Below are 22,659 nucleotides of genomic sequence, written 5' to 3'. Positions count from 1 at the left end.
ATTGGGAATTTGCTATGAATTTTTGAAATTTTTAAATCTATATAAATTCCTGCTCATGTGACCCGATGATGTCACACCAGTTGTAATATCTTCACACAATCCTGACACACATCATACACGACTTGGTCTTTGGAAATATGATTTTGTGTATTTTTGGTGAATTTTTGAAATATTCAAATCTAAATAACTTCTTGATCATGTGACCTCATGTTGCCACACTCACTGTTTTATATTCATAAACATCACCATTTTGGAGAGTACCCAAGAGCGTAATCGACGTAATCAGCGTTGTTTACATTCGGAGGAGAAAGTGCGCGCATGAACGTAATCTGCGTAGTCAGCGTTGTTTATGCTTAGGGGAAAGCGTGCGTATGAATTGTGATACTCTCTAAACTGGCGGAAGACGTAACTCGGGGGAGAAGAACTGTTGAATAAATTATGCTTTTTTTGTTTTCTTTGTGCTTAAAAAGTATTTTTGTAGCTTCACAAAACTGAAGTTATTAATGACAGAATTTTAATTTTTGGGTGAACTATCCCTTTAAGGGAACAATGGATGCAGTTTGTTTTTCCGTGACAGCAATGGAGTTTCGCAAGTGTGTTTGTTTGTTCCCGTCATTTAAATCTATTTAACTTTGTGGTTGTTTCATCGAAATAGCTCAAATCACCTACAGACACGACTTGGTCTTTGGAAATATGATTTTGTGTATTTTTGGTGAATTTTTGAAATATTCAAATCTAAATAACTTCTTGATCATGTGACCTCATGTTGCCACACTCACTGTTTTATATTCATAAACATCTTTCACACATTGTACATTCATATTTTTTTCTTTTGAAAATATAGTTGTTGTTTTAAGACAATTATTTGAATTATTGAAAACATTTTTACTTCTTGGTCATGTGACCTGATATTGTTACACAAGGCCAGTTCATATTCACAAAAATTTCTCATACAAAAATAATTACTAAGCAATATTATGTGCCTATCAAACATTTATTTAAGTAGTAATATAGTGATTTTTGTACTGTTAGTCCTTGTGTAATTTGGTGGGTCCAGGCCTCAATGGCATTTTTCTGAGAAATGCATAAAATAGGAAATTTATGTAGAAAATGTTAGAACAATCATAATTTGGTTAGGGGTTTTCTTTATTTTTAGAAGGGTGCAGTGCATGCAGGAACAACAGTGGGAGAATAAAATCAGGACATGATTCCAGTCAGTCTTGAACCTGGGTCCCCCTGAGCCAACAGGCCTCAACTATCCTAAACTAGTCCACTGTACCATTCATTCCTACAACTATTAACTCAGCTTGTCTAACGGCATTCTCAAATGTGTCTATTAATAATTCAAAATGTAAGTTAGAATGTTCAGTGATGTCATATTTTTGTTTGTGTGAGGAAACATACGTTTAAGGACCCAACATTCATGCTCGCATCAGGTGAAATTCTGCTCAATATGTATAATTTCATGAGATTTTCAAAATACTAAAAGCCATGGACAACTTTCAAAGGGAAAGCTCCACTACACATTAATGGATGAGTACAAAATCTATTTTTTTGCTTAGTTAACCTTTCTGCTAAACATTTGATTTTTTTTTTTTTTTTAATATTCATATCCAAGCTGACGGTTTGGCATTTTTTGCAGATATATTACAGGCAAAATTACATCATTAGATCACATGACCATGCGAATATAACTGATTTGATTTTTCATGTACTGAGAACATTGTTGAACAACACAAGTTGAACAACACAAAATCTTTTTTCCCTAAAATAAAGCATGCATGGGAGATGTTTATATACAAATTATTGAAATTTTTTTTTTTTTTAATAACCAAAGACATATTTCCACAAACAACTGCATGAGAGGTATTTGAGAAATGTTTATGAATATAATACAGTGGGTGTAGCAATATGACGTCACATGACCAGGACGTTTTATAGATTTGTATAGTTAAAAAAATTCATTAAAACTACACAGAACGACATTTCTACAATCGAAGTAGTGATTGATGTGTTAGAAGTGTTACTGAATATAATACAGGTGCCATAACAACACCTGTTTCTACCAGTTAAAAGAAAATGTTGGAGTACTTTGTAAATGTTGGGAGTACTATTAATTATGTATTAATGTTTTTCCACTAAATACACTAAATATTTATTTATTTATTGGCATGATGCTTTGCATGTTTTAACCAACTTTACCGCACCCCTGTTATTAGGTGTAGTCAGGTGTTCTACACGCGTCAGCAGGCAGGTACACTATTATATGATTTAGTCGATGATGCACTTACCGTTGTCTTCACCATCGAGCCGATTCAGCCGTACTTCAACCCGATCAGCAACTGGCCCATCAGAACACCACGAGCGGGTCTGGGTCTTACCTTTTCGCAGGTTGTTTTGTAAAACTCCCCTTGTTGGCTTAAGACCAACATTGAAACCGTATAACCCGGAATTAAATCGGAGGTTTTGCCGTTAATAATAAGCCCTGTGGGAGATTATAGCGTTTTGCGAAACGCCATCGCCACACAAGTTTGCTCTTGTTATTCTACACCTCTCACTTCCTCGAATAAACTTACAAATTTCAACTGGACGCTTACAGACAGACAGTCTAATGTGTTTTATATGTGTACATTCACATTTAACGTTCGCCTGTATCATACCAAACACTTCAAAGTCTCCTAGTAACTCGACGCGTACAGCGAAACCGCTTGACTACAATAATGCAACGCGGAATTGTTGGAGTCCACCAATCAAATACTCAGTTTACGCGTACGACGCGACGCGCCCCTTTAAGCGTAAAATGAGATGTTAGACCACGACACTGCGTAAAGGTGACCATCAGCAGAGGGCGATAATGTGATATGATGGTCAGTTTCATAACTACAGCAGAGCTCTACTGACAAAATGAAATACACTCATTATGGAAATGCACAGAGAAGGTGCAAAACAATGCAGCTTTGCTGTTGTGTTTTTTTTTTATTTGCATAATTGCTACCGATAAAAACATGTTAAACCAGCCTAAACTGGTTTGATTCATTTGGATATGAATTATAAACAAATATATTATGAGGTGCTTGTACTGAATGACAGTAAATGCAAATAATAAAAATTTCATGTTGGAATTACTGTAATTATTTACTGTAAGGACATAATACAGTTTAAAATAGCCAGCACAGTCTTGGATAACTAATGCCTAATGTCCTGCTAAGATAAACAAACAAAAGTTTATTAATAATGCATTTTTATAATGACTGGTACTTGTTTTCATTTGGCGTCATTTTTGCTGGCACAGAAGCACTCGCATAAAAAGCATAATATTAAACCCAAAGTATACTTCAGTTTTTACTAGGTTATAGCATAGTATACTGCCAGATTTTTCTAAACGTAGCTGCGTCTCATTTCAAAGGCTGCAGCCTCGCATTTGTTGGCCACATAAGGCTGCCTCGTTTAGGAAAATTAACCATTATATTGCAAAGTAAGAAAGAAATTATAGTAAATTAAATTAGGCAATTTTATAATGGTTACTTTTATGAAATTAGACAGCCGACCGATACGACCACACAGCTTGTGTGTATTCTGTTTTCTCAGTTCGGACATGTGTCGCTCCTGTATTTCTGCACTACAAAGTATACATTGAAAGGCTTCGCATTCGGCTGTATGCATATGGTAAGCATTTGCATCAAAACTGAAGTATTCTTTGGGCATTAGGTCTGAAGATGTGAACAGCTCTGAGTAGAACATCCAGGACAGGTTGTTATCTAGTAATTATGGTAATTACAACATGGTGTGAGTGCTCCAAAAATACAACTTGTTTCGATTTTTTCAATACATTTTTAGCACAGTACGTATAACTTTGGGCACTGTGTTTGATGGCAACTTGCTGTCCAATGGAAAATCTGGATCTGAAGCAAAACCAGTCAAGAACCACTGTTTTATTGTCTCAGTGAGCAGGAGCTCTTGAATCCCGAGCAAATATCTCTCGTATGGTGAGTTCTCGCTCACACAGCGGTTGTCCTCGGTGTCTGATGTATCTTGCTTTTCGGGCTTCGGCCAGTGCCTGGGCAAAGTTTGGTAATGTGTGAACTGTTCTTAAATGTCCATCCGGAGCCAGCATCTCAGAGGGGAATGAAACTGAAGAAGTTGGACACCTATTCCCATTTATCTCAGCTCCTCTTTCATTATCTTTCTCTCGTTCCCTTAACAGCATCCATTCCCTCTCTTTCTGGCTGTCTTTTTCTCTGTCCTTCACTACCTCCCCTAGCTCCATGTGAGACCCTCTTTCTCTGTCCTGTTCTCCATCCACCTCTCTCTCCTTGCTCTCCTCTCTTTCTGTATTTGCGCTTGTAGTGGTTAGAGAGATGACGGGCTGCCGTTTTAGGTCTGGCAGGCAGAGTGTCTCAGAGGAGTGTTCTGCCCTTTTCTCTCCATTGCTGATAAACTCCTGAACACGAGCCTGCAGAGAAGAGGACCTGGAGAGATTGAGAAGACATAGAGAGAAATAATTACTTAAAGTGTAAAAGTCAGCAGTCAGAATGCATAAAATGACATCCTGACTATGCTAATTGGCTTCACAATGACGTACTCGGTTCATTTTGCAATGTATATCTTCCTGCTCAGCTTTTTTCAGAATATACAACTTGTTGAAACTGAGAAAGTTGCTTTTCCCACCAAGACGAAGTTTATGGCATCTACATGAAGAGATTAACTGGGCCATGCTAACAAACTAATCCTTGACTCCTTGGTTTTTGCCAAATTTTAAGGTAGTGTTCAGCAGAGTTCATGTCTGGTCCTCCAAGTAAAGTTCTTATAGTGAAGGATATTGATAAAAACAGTTCAATCTAGTTAAAAACTGATGAATTGTGTAACGGTTATGGACTTTTAGTTGTGTTTTTCCCTGTTCCTGTTCTCCTGTCCTGTCTTGATTATGTCATTCTGTTCATCTGTGTTCATTTAATTAACTCATTAGTCTCCTTATTTATACTCCCTGTTTTGTTCAGTCCTTTTCCGGTTATTGTTTTGTTAAGTTTTGTGTGTGCTACATCTGCTTCTGTGTTTTCTCCTGATTGTTTGCTCTGTGGATTTATTAGACTGTTTATTGGATTACCCCTTCATCATGCGCTTTGTATAACGTAACACATGTAACAGAATAACCGGCCTACAAAAGGTTAAGTTAGCGTCATTTTTCCCTTGCCTGTTGATTGTACCCCGCCATGGATACCCCCTGCTGTAATGCTCCTCTGCCTGGAGCAAAGGGAATTGCTCCCTCGAGGACCACACGAGGGACTTTTTAGATCTCACCTATCTTACTCATTACCCAGACAGCTGCCTGTGTACATTTTATTACATCAAACTGAACACCTCATACAAGGCAAAGCTGTCTGGGGATGGTCCTCGAGGGAGTTTCGCCGCTTTCGTGGAGTGGGTGCTGGAGAATAATGGACTGTATTTCTCTGTCTGCCCCACTGAGGAGGACATCTCCAGTCCCACTTCCGAACAAGAGACCAGCCAGCCATCATCACGCTGCACGGAGCAATCGCCGGAGTGCACCGCAGATGGAGAGCCTGAGCCTGCCACGACACAAGAGTCAGTGTGAGAACCTGCGACTGAGCCAATCATCGCCCCTGAGCCTCAAGAGATGTCTGACCAGGTGTGTGAGCCAGCTACACTGCACGTGCCTGAGGGAGTGCTTGTGGAGTTCAAGGGCTTGGAGGGAAGCCCTCGAACTCCACTCCTCTGGCTTCACCTCGTCACTCTGTCCCTCTGGCTCTGTCAGGCTCGTCCTTCCCTCTGGCTTTGCCTTTGTCCTAAGTCGTTCTGCCGCTGTCTTCCGGGTCCCTGTCTCCGCCTCACTTGCATGAGCCGTCAGCTTCACCTTGGCCCTCCGGACCTCGGGTGTCACCCTGGCTCTCCATCTGCTCGGCTCCAGCTGGGTGTCCACCTTCAGCAGCTCCGTCTTCATCACTTGTCCCTAGGGTGTTGTCTGCCAAGTCTACACCATGGCTCCTCCCTCGACTCCTCTTTGGGGCCTCATCTTGGCTGGTCTCTGGACTAACACCTGGCTCCTCTTGCCCTCCCTCCTCAGTTGGACTCTATGCGGCATGAGGACGCACCTTCCCAGGAGGGGGGCAAACTGCAACAGATATGAACTTTTAGTTGTGTTTTTCCCTGTTCCTGTTCTCCTGTCCAGGGATGCGTTTCCCGTACAACGGTGTAACTCGCTGATTAATTACCATAGTAAGATGCATTGTTGTGGAAACTAACTAGCTAGTCACGACTGTTTCCTGAACACGGTCACATCTCTGTCGTTTGAACCACATTAGTTCAACAATATAGGGCCGTTGTTAATGACGTCACACGCATGTGCTGGAGTAATAACTTATGCTAATTAATTGATTTGAGATCTCTGAGATGCTGCTGTGTTCAACATGGCACCTAGTGACTAATTTACTATTTTTTGTTATTTAAAAAATAGACTAATTTACTATTTTACTATTTTTTGTCATTTTGCTTTATTTGATGTTTGATTCATCGCGGGTTCCCTCATGTCATACTCTGGGGTTCCCGGAGTATGACATAAGAGGGCATTTATGCACATGCGCACTCCTCAAAAACGGCGCTTATTGAGGATGCGCAAATATATATAGATTAAAATGTATATATATTTAGATAGAATAGAAAATATAGATTGTACTGCATGTTAGCTTGCTTATTGTGCCCAAGAGCATAATTTAAGTCCATATGTCTTATTGACAAGAAACTATGCTTCTAACCACAGGTGGAGAGCTGTAGTTCCAACCACGTAAGTTTGCGACGCTGTTTGCGAATGTTTGTTTGAACTATGGACTATGGTTTCGGGAAACAACGAATCGTTGAACTATGCTGGTAACGATGGAACTTGTGACCCTGTTTAGTTCCGTTGACCTAGTTTCCCGTGTTGTCTTGATTTTGTTATTCTGTTCACCAGTGTTCATTTAATTAACTCATTAATCTCCTTATAATACTCCCTGTTCTGTTCAGTCCTTTTCCGGTTATTGTTAAGTTTTGTGTGTGCTACATCTGCTCCTGCGTTTCTCCTGGTTATTTGCTCTGTGGATTTATTATTAAAGACTGTTTATTGGATTACCCCTTCGTCGTGCGCTTTGTATAACGTAGCACCTGTAACAGCTTGTTTTTATGCTCACTAGAGTTTTGTACTGTGGGCTTGGCAACATGCTAATGTCAGATTCAACTGGAATCAATTATGGGCTGCATGTCTTGTTTGCTTCACATGAAAAATGCTATTTGTGCAGTGCAGAGAGTTGATGAGTTCCAAATAAGTCATTTAGCTAACACTTTGGATTAGGGAACACTATTTACTACTGACTAGTTGCTTATTAACATGCACATTACTAGCATATTGGCTGTTTATTAGTACTTTTTTGTAAATTTTTGTATTTTACCATTCAAGTAGACAGAAAATGTTCTTGGATGCCCCAAATCGCTTTGGTTTCCTGACAGTATGACAGTCACAGCATGAGGTCAGATGTTTTGATCAGCTGAGAAAGTGCTCAGACAGTCACGTTGGCTTCATGGCAGTCTTGTGCGGCAGTTTGCTGTCCATATCCAGCAAGCACTGATTGGCTGTCTACGGTCCTGTCAGGACAGTGCTGAGGTAAACAGTAAATCTTACACCCCTCCTCATCTCTTCAACCTACCGCACTAGACAGCAGTTTCAAATGCTCAGAGAGAGACTGTAAATTTGTTTGAGGTTGGCAAAGGGTGGTATGTTGTAAAAGAAAATGAGTTGAGAAGAAGTGTGTAAGAAGAAGGTGAAATGAGACACCGCTATTGCTTAGGTGATATGATGCTCTTTTTTGTCTGTATCTAGTTTGTTCAGTGTATCTCAATAGCTAATGTTAGTTAAAGCATTAACTAACATTAACTAATAAATGAGCGGTATATTTGTTAAAGTATTTATTAATCTTAACGTTAAAATACAACTGTTTTCTGTTAGTGTCACATTTATGTTTTGTTATGGTTTAGATTTTCCTATATTTCTGTTCTACCTTCTTTGACCTAATTTCCCTTAGTCCCCTTGATTAGTTCATTAGTTTCCACCTGTGTTCATTAATCATCTTATTAGTCCATCGTTTGGTTTAGTATTTATAGCTCTGCCTTTCCTCAGTTTCTTTGTCCTGTCTCCGTCATTTAAAGTGGTTGTTTTCTCCATTTCTCCCAAGTGTATTTATTATAGACTCCGTTTGTTTGACTATCTGCCTCCTTCGTACTCCTTCGAGCGCCTTTCCCCAGCAACCCGTGACAGTTAGTTCATGTTAGCTGCAGGTCTATTAAATAAAATTAAAATATACAACTTTTGATTTTGAAATTGTATTAATAAATAATGACATTAACATGAACTAAATTTAAAAGTTTAATTGTTAATTCATGTTTTCTAATGCAGTTAACTAATATTTACAAATGGAAACTTATTGTATTACCAAAAATAAATTTTAAAATAGCAATTCATATTTACAATGATTTGAATACACCTGAGCATACATCATGAGTAATGTAATTTCAGAATTTAAATTAATTTTGATATTTTGTAAGGGAGCATACAATTAAAAAAAATCAGGATGATACAACTCCTGGAAATAACAAATCATAAAAACCTCATTAAAAGAATTAAATTAATGAAAAGAAAAACGTATTAAGAAATTTGGCACCTTTTATTATCAAAAATATATAAACATATTATAAAAAGAAATATAAAAATAAAAGCTTATTAATATATGAAAAACTATTTGAAAATGTCATGAGGTGCAACCAACAGGAAATGTCTGTCCAGGTCAATAAATCTCTTAAAATATCAGATAATTTGACCTTTTAATGATGAGTCAAGGTTAGTTCAGGTTGAAAAATGTCATGTGGTGTGGCTCTCAAAAACTTATTGATATTTGTGAATGAATAATTCATGATATTTATAAAGAGGTACCTTGAAAGTAGTAATTAACATCTGCACATGAAGTAAGGAAAATATGTTACTTTTTAATTAACTTTTTAGTAACACCACACGATATTTACTTGAAAATTGTTTCAAAAATGATTTACAAATTACATTTCTAACAACTTGGCACAAGTGTTTTAAAAATAGATATTTAAAGGATTTTTCTACTTTTATTGTTTTATATATTCTTTTACAGTATGTCATAGTGACCCTTAGACAATGTACTGTGTGTGGGTGTACTGGTTTATATATCCTGGTGGGGACTTAAACCGGACTACACACAGACTCATGGGGACTCGTGTCACAGTGGGGACCTAAATTGTGGTCCCCACGGGTACAAAAGCTTATAAATCATACAGAATGAAGTTTTTTGAAAATCTAAAAATGCTAAAGTTTCCTGTGAGGGGTAACTTTTTCACACAGGGCCATGTAGTTTTGGATTTTGTTTTCCCTTAATAATAAAAACCTTCATTTAAAAACTGCATCTTGTGTTATCTTTTACTAATATTTAAATTTGTTTGATGATCTGAAACATTAAAGTGTGACAAACATGCAAAGAAATCAGGAAGGGGGCCAACACTTTTTCACACCACTGTATATATTACATGTTACAATGGGCAGCTAAAAACTTCCTTTATCACAGAATGAAGGAGATGGGAGATAAGAGGAAAGAAGAATAAGAAGAGGAAACCAACATAAAAGACAGTGTCTCTGTCAGAGAGTGATCCAGAAAAGAAAGAAAGAGAGAAGGAAAACAGGAAATAAGGGGAAGTAAAGTGAAGTAGGCACTAGTTGGTTGCCTACAGGCTGTCTGCCTAACAAGCATAAAGACGAAGAACCACCAACCTCCCTTCAGGTCCACAGAGAGACAGAACAGACAGACAGAAGGAGGCTGCAGTGGATGTTACAGGAAGTGCAGACAGTGCACTGTGGGAGAGGGAGACGGTCAAAACACTGTCTATTTCAGTCTCTCTTGTGTCTTCATTGCTATTTAGCAGATGCTTCTCATCCAAAGCAACCTTGAGTTCACTAACTGAATGGACAGTTCCAGTGAAGCTACCTGAGATGTGTCTTGCTTAAGGGCACAAGCAGGAGAGAGATTTCTCTTGCAGTCTCATTAGCAGATGTCTTTAACTGTTAGATGACCACGGCCTTTCCCAATTTCTTTGGTTCACTGACTACATTGCATTTTAAATCTTGTAGTGCCCTCCTCATTCACTCTCATTCATTCATCTCTTTAAATGTGTTATTCGAAAATCTGAGAAAGGAAAAATCTGAGAAGCAGACATTGTAAATATATTAATAGATGAACATATCAATGTAGGGGGCTAAAACCTAATAAATCTTTTACTAAGTCATTTGTTTGTGTTTGAGGATGGATGGCTCTGTGTGTGTGTATGTGATTATCCCATCATCAGATTCACTGGTGCGGTTAACTGAGGAAATCCCCTCAATCACAGATGTCCATCACTGCACACAGACTCTCAACCACACACACACACACAGACACACACATACATTTAAAACACAGTATGATTCAGCTTTCATTCCCAGGGACCCTCAACCCCACATTCACATTCATACGGCACACATATGCACACACACATGCTCGCCATCATCCAGTTATGCTAAAGCATAATGATCTTCTAACACAATCCTAACATTTTGCCTGAGCAGATTCAAATGCTACTTGCTGAATATTTAATGTATATATTTTCATAATACATTCATTGCTTAATATAGAATAAATAGCACTATTCAACTGGTGGTCTAAAAGCTGTGGCCCGCATGAGGTTGCCAGTAATTTATTGCAACTTAAAAGGTAATTTAATAAGATTACAGATTATAAATTGAATCAAATGTGGAAAGTGGCCATTTTAGATTTATTTCCTCAAAGACTGTTTCCCTTAAAGGAATAGTTCACCCAAAAATGAAAAGTTGCTGAAAATTTCCTCACCCTGAGGCCATCCAAGATGTGTATGAGTTTGTTTCTTCATGGGAACAGACATGAAGAAATTTTATCTTGCTCACTTTATAAGAAGGTCCCATTTATTAACTGTAGTTAACTACAATAGCTAACATGAACTAACAAATTAAAAATACTTCTAAATTATTTATTTCTCATTAATCAGTGTTAAATTCAACATTTACTAAAACATCATTAAAATCAAAAGTTGCATCTATTAAAGGTGCTGTATGTAAATTTTTGACTCTACTAAAGCATAAAAATACCATAATATGTTTGCAGATATTTAAGAAACATGCCAAGTTAACATACTTGTTTATCTGAAAAACAATGCTTCAGTCAGTTATTCTCCTTTGAAAATGTGCGTTCTGGGATGGAATGTCGGTCTCTGTTTTAGTTTGTAAAACCCGCCCACTGCCAGTTTACCCAATTGTATTTCGGCAATTGTATTTCAATTGTATTTTCAATTGCAATTGTATTTCGGCGCCAGTTGGCGGAAAACACAGCGTATTTCATTTCATTCATGGTCAAGTGCGCTCGTTCCTGTTGGTGTCCTCAATCTGGCAACCTGCGTGTGCGTCAAGTCTGAGGAGGAGGGGCCGGGTGAAAAAAACCCTCTCCAATATTTTGAATTTGGACTGCAATACCTAGTTCAACCACTCGGTCTCAATCCTACATACAGCACCTTTAATATTATTAATGGACCTCAGCTAACGTGAACTAAGAAGGAAAAGTTGTATTTTCATTAACTTTAAAAAAAATAAATAAATACTGCCACATATTTTAGAAAAACATGCCTCATGTCCTGCCTCAAACTCACACCATTTGCATGTCCAAATTTTCTGAAATGGTAAACACACGTCAAATACGTTTTTGCCTTTTACAACGTAGACGTGTGATTTCCAAGAACACTTGGGGGAAGTCGTGGCCTAATGGTTAGAGAGTCGGACTCGTAACCCAAAGGTTGTGGGTTCGAGTCTCGTACCGGCAGGGATTGTAGGTGGGGGGAGTGAATGTACAGCGCTCTCTCCCACCTTCAATACCACGACTGAGGTACCCTTGAGCAAGGCACCGAGCCCCCAACTACTCCCCGGGCGCCGCAGCAAAAAAAAAATGGCTGCCCACTGTTCACGATGTGTGTGTGTTCACTGCGGTGTGTGTGTGCACTCTGGATGGGATAAATGCAGAGCACTAATTCTGAGTATGGGTCGCCACACATCACTTTCATATTTCAGGGATAGTAGGGACATTTTGCTTTGGGCTCCTTTAACTGTAAACATATTCCCTGTTTCTATTACTCTATCTTACACATGACTTTTTGAATGCAAAGTGGGTCTAAGACACAATATCAAACATTTATAGAATGGGTGGGTGGGAGGCGTCTAGCTTTTTAGGATCATACCCTGAAGGAGAGGTCTTAATTGCAAAGGATTCATTTTCCACATTCTGTTTGAAGTTGTGCTCTGTCAAGTATTAAATGGAATAAATTCTCTCATTCCTTGTTGAAATCCATGCCAACCCCAGCCTAACTGCAGAGTGGGGTACATTCCACAGCTGTAGCTGGGATACAGGGGAAGACGAGCTGGATAGCCATGTTATATAATGAGGCACTAAAGCGATTAGCTTCATCTTGGCACATCACACTTTCTTTGAACTCCATCAGAATTATTAAAGGCTTCGCTGACTGAGGTATATAGAGTTGTTGCATCTATGAATGTTTATTGGATAATAATATACCCGAAAGTATTTAATATTTAAATACCATAGTTAGAGATGCACAAAATATCTGTACTATACTGTTTCTGCCATATACTTGATATTCTTTTGATTATTGGTATCAGTCAACATTGTATATTTAATTGTTCATGCTCACTTCCTCTGTTTTTGCTTATTAAAACTTTGAATGTAAAGATAGTGAGAAGATACAACCAAACTGTATTTACAAAAAACCCTGGTCTCACCTGTGACTGTCTGTCTCCTTGCCTGCCATTGGGATGCTGGGTAATAGGGTCTTCTTGTAAGATGCAGCAGGGTGACCAACATCATGGTTGGAGGGTCGCAGCCCCAAACTGTGGAGTCCTCTTTTCCAGGGATTACCTGACAAGAAACCGATATGGTTTAATCTATTAAATGCTCTAACTTCTTTTCGAGAGCTTTAATTCCTCACGCACCTGTTTTGATGGAGATGAGGTCTCTGTGAAGTCTGTGCTGTTCTCTGGTCAGTGTGTTGAGGTGGTAATGTTTAGCCTGGTCGAGTCTCTGCAGACCCTCAGCCAGTCTAGCTTCGGCCCTCCTCTCGTCTCGTCTCTGAGCCTCACCAGGCCATGGCAACCAGTCTCCACGACGCATGCCTGATGATGATTTCATTAATATATTTAACCAATATCACAAAAATTATTAAGCAATACCATAACAAAACACACACAACAAGCTAAATTCAGACCAACAGCACAAATGCGTGTATTACTTTTATACAACAGTTCAGTAAACAAGAAGTTATTAAATAACTTGCATGTTATACACAATATTGTCAGGTACTTTTCTCCATTTTTGCTCCATCATAAACAATACTTATATTTGTGTGTGTCCGAGTTTCTAAATGAATCATTGTTTTTGAGTGACTCGGTTCAGTGAATGAATCAATGAGGTCCCAGCCACTTATTTCAAATCTGAATGATACAGTGTTTTGAAATCAGTCGAGTGATTGTTTCAATGACTCACTCATTGAGAGTCACTTGTAACATTTAACCTGCCAAAAGTACAGTGAAAAATAGTGAAATGTCCCAATGCTGTTGGACTAAATATCAGGGCTCTTTGAATGTCTGTCACATGTTCCCGGTTTTGTCTTGTGCTTAGACAATTACAGTGTGGTTCTTGTCTCCGGAGTTTGTGTTTTCAGTTCTTTTTCAGTCTCCATTTCCACGATTGCCTCCTGATGTGCCAGCTCCACTGTAGTCGCCTTCTCAGCTCCATCGCGGTGGTTTCCTGATCCCCAGTGCTCTTCAGCTCTGCCCTGGTGGTCATCTCTGTCGGAACCACCTTTGACTTCTGCTCCACCATGGTCTCTAGCTCTCCTGTTTTTATGTCCTCCACTTCCACCTCACAGGCCTGGAGACAAAGATAAAGCAGGGAACCAAGATGGAGCAGGAGACCACCAAACTGGAGCAGGGGACCCACACAGGGGAGCTGTAGAGTCAGAGACCATGGTGGAGCAGATGACAAGGTGGAGCCGATGCAAACAGCCACCAAGGCAGATCCGAAGGCCACTAGGGATCAGTTGACCACCATGGCGGAGCCACAATGGAGCTGGCGGAAAAGGAGACCACAGTGGAACCAGAGTCTATGGCAGAACAGAAGACCACCACGGAGGAGGAGAACTCAGGGGCGGCAGCAAATTAATCAAAAGAAAATAAATCAGGAACAGAATCCATGGGAACTAAAAACACGTATAACAACTGACAACGAAACACAGAGAAACCAGGGCTTAAATACACAAGGGTTAACAAGGAAACAAGGGACACTTGAGGCACAATCAAGGTCAAGGAATCAGAAATTAAACTAAAAAAGGACTACACAGGAAATCCAGAAGACAAGGACTACAACATAAAACTTCAAACACAAGACAAAACCGGGAACATGCGATAATATCACTCGACTATAATGGTTGTATATAAAGTCCAAATGTACCAATAATCATAAATTGTGCAAATCATGGTGATCCAGCTAATATGCATACAAAAAAGGTTATTGGCTAATTCCTACAGTCTCCACAATTTCTCCTGTTTCCTGTTTCTCCAATATTTCCCTGGTCTGTCTTTCATGAGATGCATCAGTACAGTACACATGCACATAAAAAAAAACACATTCAAACCAAAACATCAGCGACAAATTCATTATTTACAAAATGTCTTTCAAATACATAATCCAAAATATAAACCATGTGTAGGCCAGCACTGCACTGGGGAAAACACATACACCTACATACATAATCAGATCTAGTTCAGATTAATTCAGCATTTATATTGGCAGCTGCCAAAGTGACCCATGTTTCTTCAAGGTCACAGTCAAGGACATAAATGCTCTGTTCCAAAACCTAGTGACCTATCTTATCATAGACATTTAAATTAATATTTATACATTATTAAAGTGTTATGTGATAAAGTTAATTTAATTCAATTAAATCAAATTAAAGACAGTCCTAATTATAAGATACGTAATTTATATATATATATATATATATAATAAAAATTACAAAAGCACATAACAACATGTCTCAAACTGAAACTTAAATAAAAAAAAAATTAATTAATACATTTAGTGTTATTAATTATTAATTAATTAAATAAAAATAGTGTGTAATAAATACAAACATACATACATACATAACACTACCAAGGACAACCAGTGACAGGCTTCTGTGAAGATTAGAAAATTAATACAATTTGGTCTTCAGCAGAATGGCAATCTTACATTACTTGCACACCCAATCATTTTTAAAAAGTTTTTAAAGACACATGTAACATGGTCAGAACGCTTTTATGCAACAGGCCTTTCCAACATCACTCGAGAGAGAGACAGGACCAAGAGATACAAGCTTTGATGAAGCACTTCCTCCACAGTGTTCATCAGTCAAACGTGAGGAATCTGCTTTCATTCTGTTTGGGTCATTGTGAATGAGTAATGGGCTTGAATAAAGCAAAATAGAAGCACTGCCACTAAAACTCTAAATCTCCCTGTTCCATCAGCCCTATTAGCTTGTAATTGATTACATATAAACTATCGGTGTCTGGTCTTTAATCACATTTTGTTGGCCTTGGTGTAACTGATCAGGGTTGCTGATACACAATAAACCCATCTAAATTAAGTAAATAATTTTTCACTGTCCTATTTAAGTTTATATAGTCACACAAAAGATCCTCAGATCAGTTTAACTCTATGGACAGGGGGTATTGCTATCAAACAATATTACTGAAGTATTTGCAAGCCTGAATTCTACTGTAATTTGCTTTAAAAAATTGTGTATATCAATTAGTAAGGTGTTGTCACGGTGCTGCTGCTACTGTGTCAGAGACAAGGAGCGAGGAGACATCAGAGTGTACAGAAATAACAGAATTTATTAACACACATGTAGCACAGGAACCTAAGGATGTTTAACACTAGACGCTGGACAAAGGAAAACACAGGGCATAAATACTACGAACTAAACAAGGAAGCTTACAAGAAACACCTGGAACCAATAAACATAATTAACAAAAGGGAGAAACTAGGTCATGGAGCACGTGGGGGAGGAAAACAAACACAAAACAGTCCATGGGTGTGACCTTACCGGGAGCCAGAGCGGTACCCATTACGGGACCCATGGCGGAGCAGGCAGACTAGGGAGCCATGGTGGAGCAGGGAACTTAGGGGGCCATGGCGGAGCAGGCAGTCCGGGAGGCCATGGCGGAGCAGGGAACTCAGGGGGCCATGGCGGAGCAGGCAGTCCAGGAGGCCATGGCGGAGCAGACAGTTCAGGGGGCCATGGGGGAGCAGACAGTTCAGGAGGCCATGGCGGAGCAGACAGTTAAGGGGGCCATGGCGGAGCGGCCTCCGTGGCCTTGGCCTCGGCACTCGGCCCGGCCTCTCCGGCCGGAGCCCTATAGCCCCCCAAAAAAATTTCTTGGGGAAACTTTCAGGTTCTGAGGCCCTCCGTGGGCCTGACGTAAGAGCAGTGGCCCTCCCTGGGCTTGACTCGGGAACTGTAGCCCTCACTGGGCTTGACTTGGGAACAGGGGCCCTCTCTGGGCTGGACTTGGGAACAGGAGCCCACTCTGAGCTGAACGTGGCAACAGAAGTTCTCTCTGGGCTGGACGTGGGAACAGGAGCCCTCTCTGGGCTTAACTTGGGAACAGGAGCCCTCTCTGGGCTTAACTTGGGAACAGGAGCCCTCTCTGGGCTTAACTTGGGAGCAGGAGCCCTCTCTGGGCTTAACGTGGGAACAGGAGCCCTCTCTGGGCTTAACTTGGGAACAGGAGCCCTCCTTGGTCTGGACATGGGAACTGGAGCCCTCCTTGGTCTGGACGTGGGAACTGGAGCCCTTTCAGGAGCAGATTCAGGGGCTGGAGCCGACACTGGAGCGGACTCAGGGGCTGGAGCTAACAGTCCTTTTCTCCGCATAATCCTCCTGTGGTTTGGGGTTAAGGAGCGGGCTGCTGTCAGCTGAGGGCCTGGGAGGGAATTGGCCAGCGATTTCCATAATCGCGGGGGGGAAAACGGGAAACAAAACACTTAAAAAAAGGAAACAAAAACACGGGGAGAAAGGGTGAAGCTTACTGTTTGTCGGTCTAGTGTTCTGGCACGGTGCTGCTGCTACTGTGTCGGAGACAAGGAGTGAAGGAGCGAGGAGACATCGGAGTGTACAGAAATAACACAATTTATTAACACACATGTAGCACAGGAACCTAAGGACGTTTAACACTAGACGCTGGACAAAGGAAAACACAGGGCATAAATACTACGAACTAAATGAGGAAGCTTACAAGAAACACCTGGAATCAATAAACATAATTAACACAAGGGAGAAACTAGGTCATGGAGCACATGGGGGAGGAAAACAAACACAAAACAGTCCATGGGCGTGACAGGTGTCTTGCTAAACTGGTAATAAAAAAAGTAATTGTGACTTTTTATCTCACAAATCTGACTTCTCAAAATTGTGAGCAAAAAAAGACAGAATTGTGAGGTATAAACTCAGAATTGCAAGAAACATTGTGAGATAAAAAGGTGTAATCACCCTTTTCACAATTTTTTTTATCCTGTGGCAGAAACAAGCTTCCACAGATTTTATTGTGCATGTAAAGTGAAATGTTATCATAATCACTTCTGTAAGCAAACTTTTGTTTGTTTGTTTGCTAATGAACACCTCTGTATCAACTTTTTGATTTTCTAAACCTTCCCTTAAACTCTCTTTAATCAAAGTACTGATCTTAATATGTTTGTTTCAGTAAAATATCCCTCCTTCTCCCTCTTGTCTCCCTTCTTCTCATACCAGATCTCTGTGGTAATATTGGCTTTAGACCAGCTCATTCATGCCTTTGCACATCACATATGAAATCTCTATTAATGATTAAGTCAAAGTTGTCAAAGCTAATCTTTGTTTTTCTAATCTCAGAGAACAGTTCAGATCTGTGTTCACATGACCAGAGACTTACATTAAAATCAACAGCCTTCACAATCCATTTTTCTTCTGCATTATAATGCATTTCTGACTAAAACAGGATATTTAACAAGAAAAAGGGTATGATGGAGCTTGAATCGATCCATTGAGAACGTTATTTTATTTTATTTTATTTTTTGGAATAATGTGCATTAATGAATAATTCACAATAAAACCAGGTGCAAGCAAACAGGGTCAACTCTGATTTAATGTTAACTTTAACTCGTTCACAACTGTCAATTTTTAACCATAAAGAACCTTAAAGCATGAAAAATTCCAAAACAAAAACAATGAAAAAGAAATTATTATGAAACATGATTATGATTCTGTTTTTGTTTTTTTTCAGCAGTGCATATTACTCATCAGCTAAGATAGCACCAGCAGATTGTATTATGTTTGAAGAGGCCATGAAGAGCAATTAGTCTCAATCATAATAAATAGATACCAGCAAGGACAGGAAAATCATTTTAATATACCTATTTTAATTAGCGATCATTATGACCATTTGAAATAAATTCCTCATCTTTGTTTAATGGTCAAAGGCATAATAATGGGGAAAATTGCTTTCCCCCCCCACACACATCAAGAGCTTCAATGACAGTATCCAGTTAAAAAGGCTTTTGTGCGCACAGCTAAGAAACAGCAGCGGTTGTTGAAGTGCTCTCATTAAACAAAAATCCTTTTTTACATACAAATTATGATAATGTTTGAAACATTAGTAGTTCATAATGGTAAAAAAAATCATGAAAAAAAAACTTACTGTTAAGTCTGTCCGGCTTAATGTCAGTCCTGAAAAGTGACAGATTTCAAACTAAGAAATAGGATTCATCTTCCAGTGCTAGAAAGCGAAAAAAGTTACAACTTTGATCCTAAATGTAATGCAATATGGAGAAAAAACAGTGAATAATCCAAAGTAATCTTTAGTTTTAGCTACATGAATAGCATGTGTGAGCCCTCAGGGCTGTAGTTACTCAGAGATGCACACAATGTCTTCTCTTTAGTTTGTTATTCAGACTCCTCTGTCACCCAGATGGTTACTAAGGGTAACTAGGGCTCTTCACAAAATAATGCCCAGTGACCAGTGACAATGACGAGCTCTCCATGGATACCAGCACACATTTATATTGGCCGACATTGATAAAGAGGGGAAGATCAAATCAGGTTTATAGTATGTTCTTTTAATCTATACATCTTAAGGGCAGGTGTAATTCAAAGCTTTTATGTTTGTAAAAGTCTACGGTTAGTAGCTTATAAATTGTACTCTAAGTGTGTTATAATGTTCTGCAGTTTCATTTGCTTTAAGTGCTTACCATTACAGAATCCGATATATTTTACCACAATATTGACATTAAAAACATGTAATAATGTAATGGTGTAAACATGACTAAGCAGTCCCATTATTTGCATTTATCATCTAAGGTTTGATGAAAAACATAAGCTACCTAACCTGATCTGGTTGATCTGGTCTGGTTGAGTTCCCTCTCGCTGACTCTTTATTCCTTAGGAGGTAATTATTACTTGGATGTAATGAGATCAAACCCAGTGTTTACTGCAGTGTGAAAGTTACAGTAGTTATAAAAGAAATCCAATAGCTATTCTTTAATACATCAATACCACATAAAAAAAAATAAAATTACCAAGGACAAGGTATACAAAGTAGTAAAACTACAAAAGTCTTTTAATGTTTTTGAAAGAAGCCTCTTATGCTCACCATTGATTTAATTAATTAACAGTAATGTTGTGAAATATTGCATTTTAAAATAACTGTTTTCTTTTTTAATATATTTTAAAATGCAATTTATTTTTGTAATGGTAAAGCTGAATTTCAGTAGCCACAGTCTTCAGTGTCACATGATCCTTCAGAAATCATTGTAATATGATTCGCTGCTCCAAAAAAAAAACCATTTATTTGAAATAGAAATAACTTGTAATATTAAAGATTTCTTTACTGTCACTTTTGATCATTTTAATGCAACTTTGCTGAAATAAAACATTCAACATTGATAGTGTATAAATATGTGGCAAAAAGATTTTGATCCTGAACATGTGCAATGGTTTACATTATTTTGACCAATAAGTTTGCTATAGATGTAAATTTGTCTTTGATACTTGCATAAACATAAATACACATTATTAGTTCCTTCTATTACTACACAATATAGTCTAAGTTATTATAAAGCGTGAAAGTTGTCTTTGTCTCTGGAATTGTCTCTGTGCCCCTTTCTGATAAAATCCTCTGATTCTCAGCTATATGAGGGTTTTTCAACAGCACAAATGCTGGTGGAGGTTCATGAACCGAAGAGTTTCTAACATCCCTCTTATGCTTAATTCAAAGTATTTTCTTCATAAATGACCATATTACCTTTGAACACACCATGTTTTTCCCCAGTGAGCTGGGTTTAAGTTTGGCCCGTGACACTTCTCTCATTCAAACATGAGCAGTCTCAAGCTAACTTATAATAGGATCTGACCAATTCGGGTAAGTCTTGTAATGGCAAATCTCTAGTCCCATTGAGAATAACACTAAAGAAAAGCCAAAAGCTCAAGTGTTTATCAGAAAGCCAGCCTGGAGCACTGGATTATCAAGCTCTGGATTAATGGTTATAGGGTTAGAGGTAACCGGCACATGTTTAGGAAAGATAACATTAGACATTAGGAGTGGCAGATTGCACACAATATTGTGCAATACCATGAAGCCGGTTTAGCTGGCTAGCCAGGTAAGTTCAGTTTAGTTTGCGCAAACACTGGGTTTCAGGTACCATGAAAGTAGCTCGGCTTTAATCGGTGTTCATCAACCACCATAGTAATGTACGCTCCACAGCTATCCTGCTCTGGGGCAGGTATGTTCTGGTTTAGAGATCTCAAACTGAAATTTGACCAATCAGCTTTGAGCAAAGTGACATGTCTGACACAATAAAGCCACTCCCCCAGTTTCTCTTGCTCCAAATTAAAGGACACTGCATATAGTAAAACATTTTAAAGATAAAATCGTCTGCATTTTAGAGATGATTATTTATTGTATTTATTTTATATGATTTATGTAATTATTATACCGTTAATTATAAACTCAGGATCAAATCCTGAGCTGACAGGGAAAGTTGATGATCAGTGTCATGGTACCAACAAAGCCAAATTGGACTGGTTTGGTTTTGTCATAAAAACTAATCCTGTAACCCTGAGTTTGTTCAGCCACCATCATGGTACAAGCCCCTGGTCTTCGTGTTTAGTTTGTTTATGTTTATTTTTGTTAATAAAACTCACTTTGCATTTGGATCCAGCGCTCCTTTGTTTTTTGAGTTCACCTCGTGTTACAGTGCTAGTGTTATAGGGGGAAAAGTTTTTAAATATAATAAAAGAAAACAAGTAGATAGAATAGAGAGTTCAAGTGTTAGAGGGCTGAGTGTGGATGGAAGAGAAGTGTCTTTATCCATAATATTATCAAAATATGGGGACACTTTTTGGATGGGAGGTCTGTGCCCCAGTACTGATGAAACGCTCCTCTTTCTGCAAACAAGTCTTGCAAGTTGTGAGTATCCCAGCAACACATTTGTTCCTGCATGAATGTTGTTTCAATGACTCACTAATAACGGCAGTTGTCGCCACCTACTGGCGTAATGATAAACTACCAAAATAGTCACTAAAAAGTCACTGCTGAATAAATTATAGGCCATTTGTTAATTATAATGTGTTTAAACACATTTTTACAGGAGCTCGTAATTCTCATATCTGTTAGGTAAAATAAAGTTTAGTTTTGTAAAGTTCTGTCTGGAACCTGTATTTTTTGTAAAGATCATGAATAGCAATATTTCACACAATAGGCTATTACTTTTTCCAAAAAATTGCAGAGCTCACACACAAACATGCAGCCTCGTCCACAAAAACAATTATATTTTTATCCAAATCAATACGTAATTCCCTCAAGAATGAGTGATGGGCCCATCAGTGGGATATACGCCTTTTAATCTTCGGCTCTTCATAGCTCACTCTGTTCTCATATTGATCCTGAAAGCATGGAACAACAGGCCTGTTTTTAGCACACGCCCGCAGCACAGGGTGAGCTTTCTAACCCCACCTCTCTCTCTTTCTCTCGGCTACCCCCAGAAGCTTTCATGTGAGCACAGATTCAAGCTACTTTTATACACTATTACAGTATCTCCGCCAGAGGCCTTCGATAAACAGATTATTCCAAGCACTAGGTTGAAACGGGCTTGTGTGCTAAATTACCAAATAGACTACAAAAACTGGATTGATCTGATGCATTTTTAAAGTCTCTGTGAAATTACTTGACTGATACAGTTTTATTTCCTGTGTTCATGAATTTCCTGTTGAAATAGTAAGTTTAAAATTGTCACAGCCATGAACATGATATGGTTTCTAGTTGTAGGTCCTTTCAGGATAGGATAGGATATTTCTATTTAGCATTCATTTATTTGTAGTTAGTTAGCCAGGGCAACATTTATCATTTTCGTTTTTTTTTTTAAGTTAAATTTTTCTAAGTTTAAGTTTTTCATA

General features: G+C 38.6%; 2 protein-coding genes across 2 annotated transcripts in view; both read right to left on the bottom strand.

Moving 5' to 3' along the window:
- LOC107721803 (enoyl-CoA hydratase domain-containing protein 2, mitochondrial-like) overlaps positions 1 to 2,878 on the bottom strand; it is a 13,568-nt gene extending 10,690 nt beyond the window's left edge. Inside the window, exons 1-2 of the mRNA XM_016529969.1 lie at positions 2,768 to 2,878; positions 2,292 to 2,418 (exon numbers count right to left, since the gene is read on the bottom strand). Coding sequence (XP_016385455.1) covers positions 2,292 to 2,418; positions 2,768 to 2,878 — 238 coding nt within the window. The remainder of the gene's footprint in view (positions 1 to 2,291; positions 2,419 to 2,767) is intronic.
- A 1,062-nt stretch (positions 2,879 to 3,940) lies between these two features.
- LOC107721802 (uncharacterized) lies at positions 3,941 to 19,005 on the bottom strand. Its single transcript, XM_016529968.1, has 4 exons — positions 18,908 to 19,005; positions 13,124 to 13,303; positions 12,914 to 13,049; positions 3,941 to 4,469 (listed from the first exon to the last, which is right to left on the bottom strand). The coding sequence occupies exons 2-4, from the start codon at positions 13,299 to 13,301 to the stop codon at positions 3,941 to 3,943; spliced, it is 843 nt and encodes a 280-aa protein (XP_016385454.1). The 5' UTR covers positions 13,302 to 13,303; positions 18,908 to 19,005.
- Between the last annotated feature and the right edge of the window lie 3,654 nt (positions 19,006 to 22,659).

Source organism: Sinocyclocheilus rhinocerous, unplaced genomic scaffold, assembly GCF_001515625.1.
Source record: "Sinocyclocheilus rhinocerous isolate Xijiao unplaced genomic scaffold, SAMN03320098_v1.1 scaffold4561, whole genome shotgun sequence".
NCBI classification, from domain to species: domain Eukaryota; kingdom Metazoa; phylum Chordata; class Actinopteri; order Cypriniformes; family Cyprinidae; genus Sinocyclocheilus; species Sinocyclocheilus rhinocerous.
This window is presented reverse-complemented; position numbering and strand designations above follow the sequence as displayed.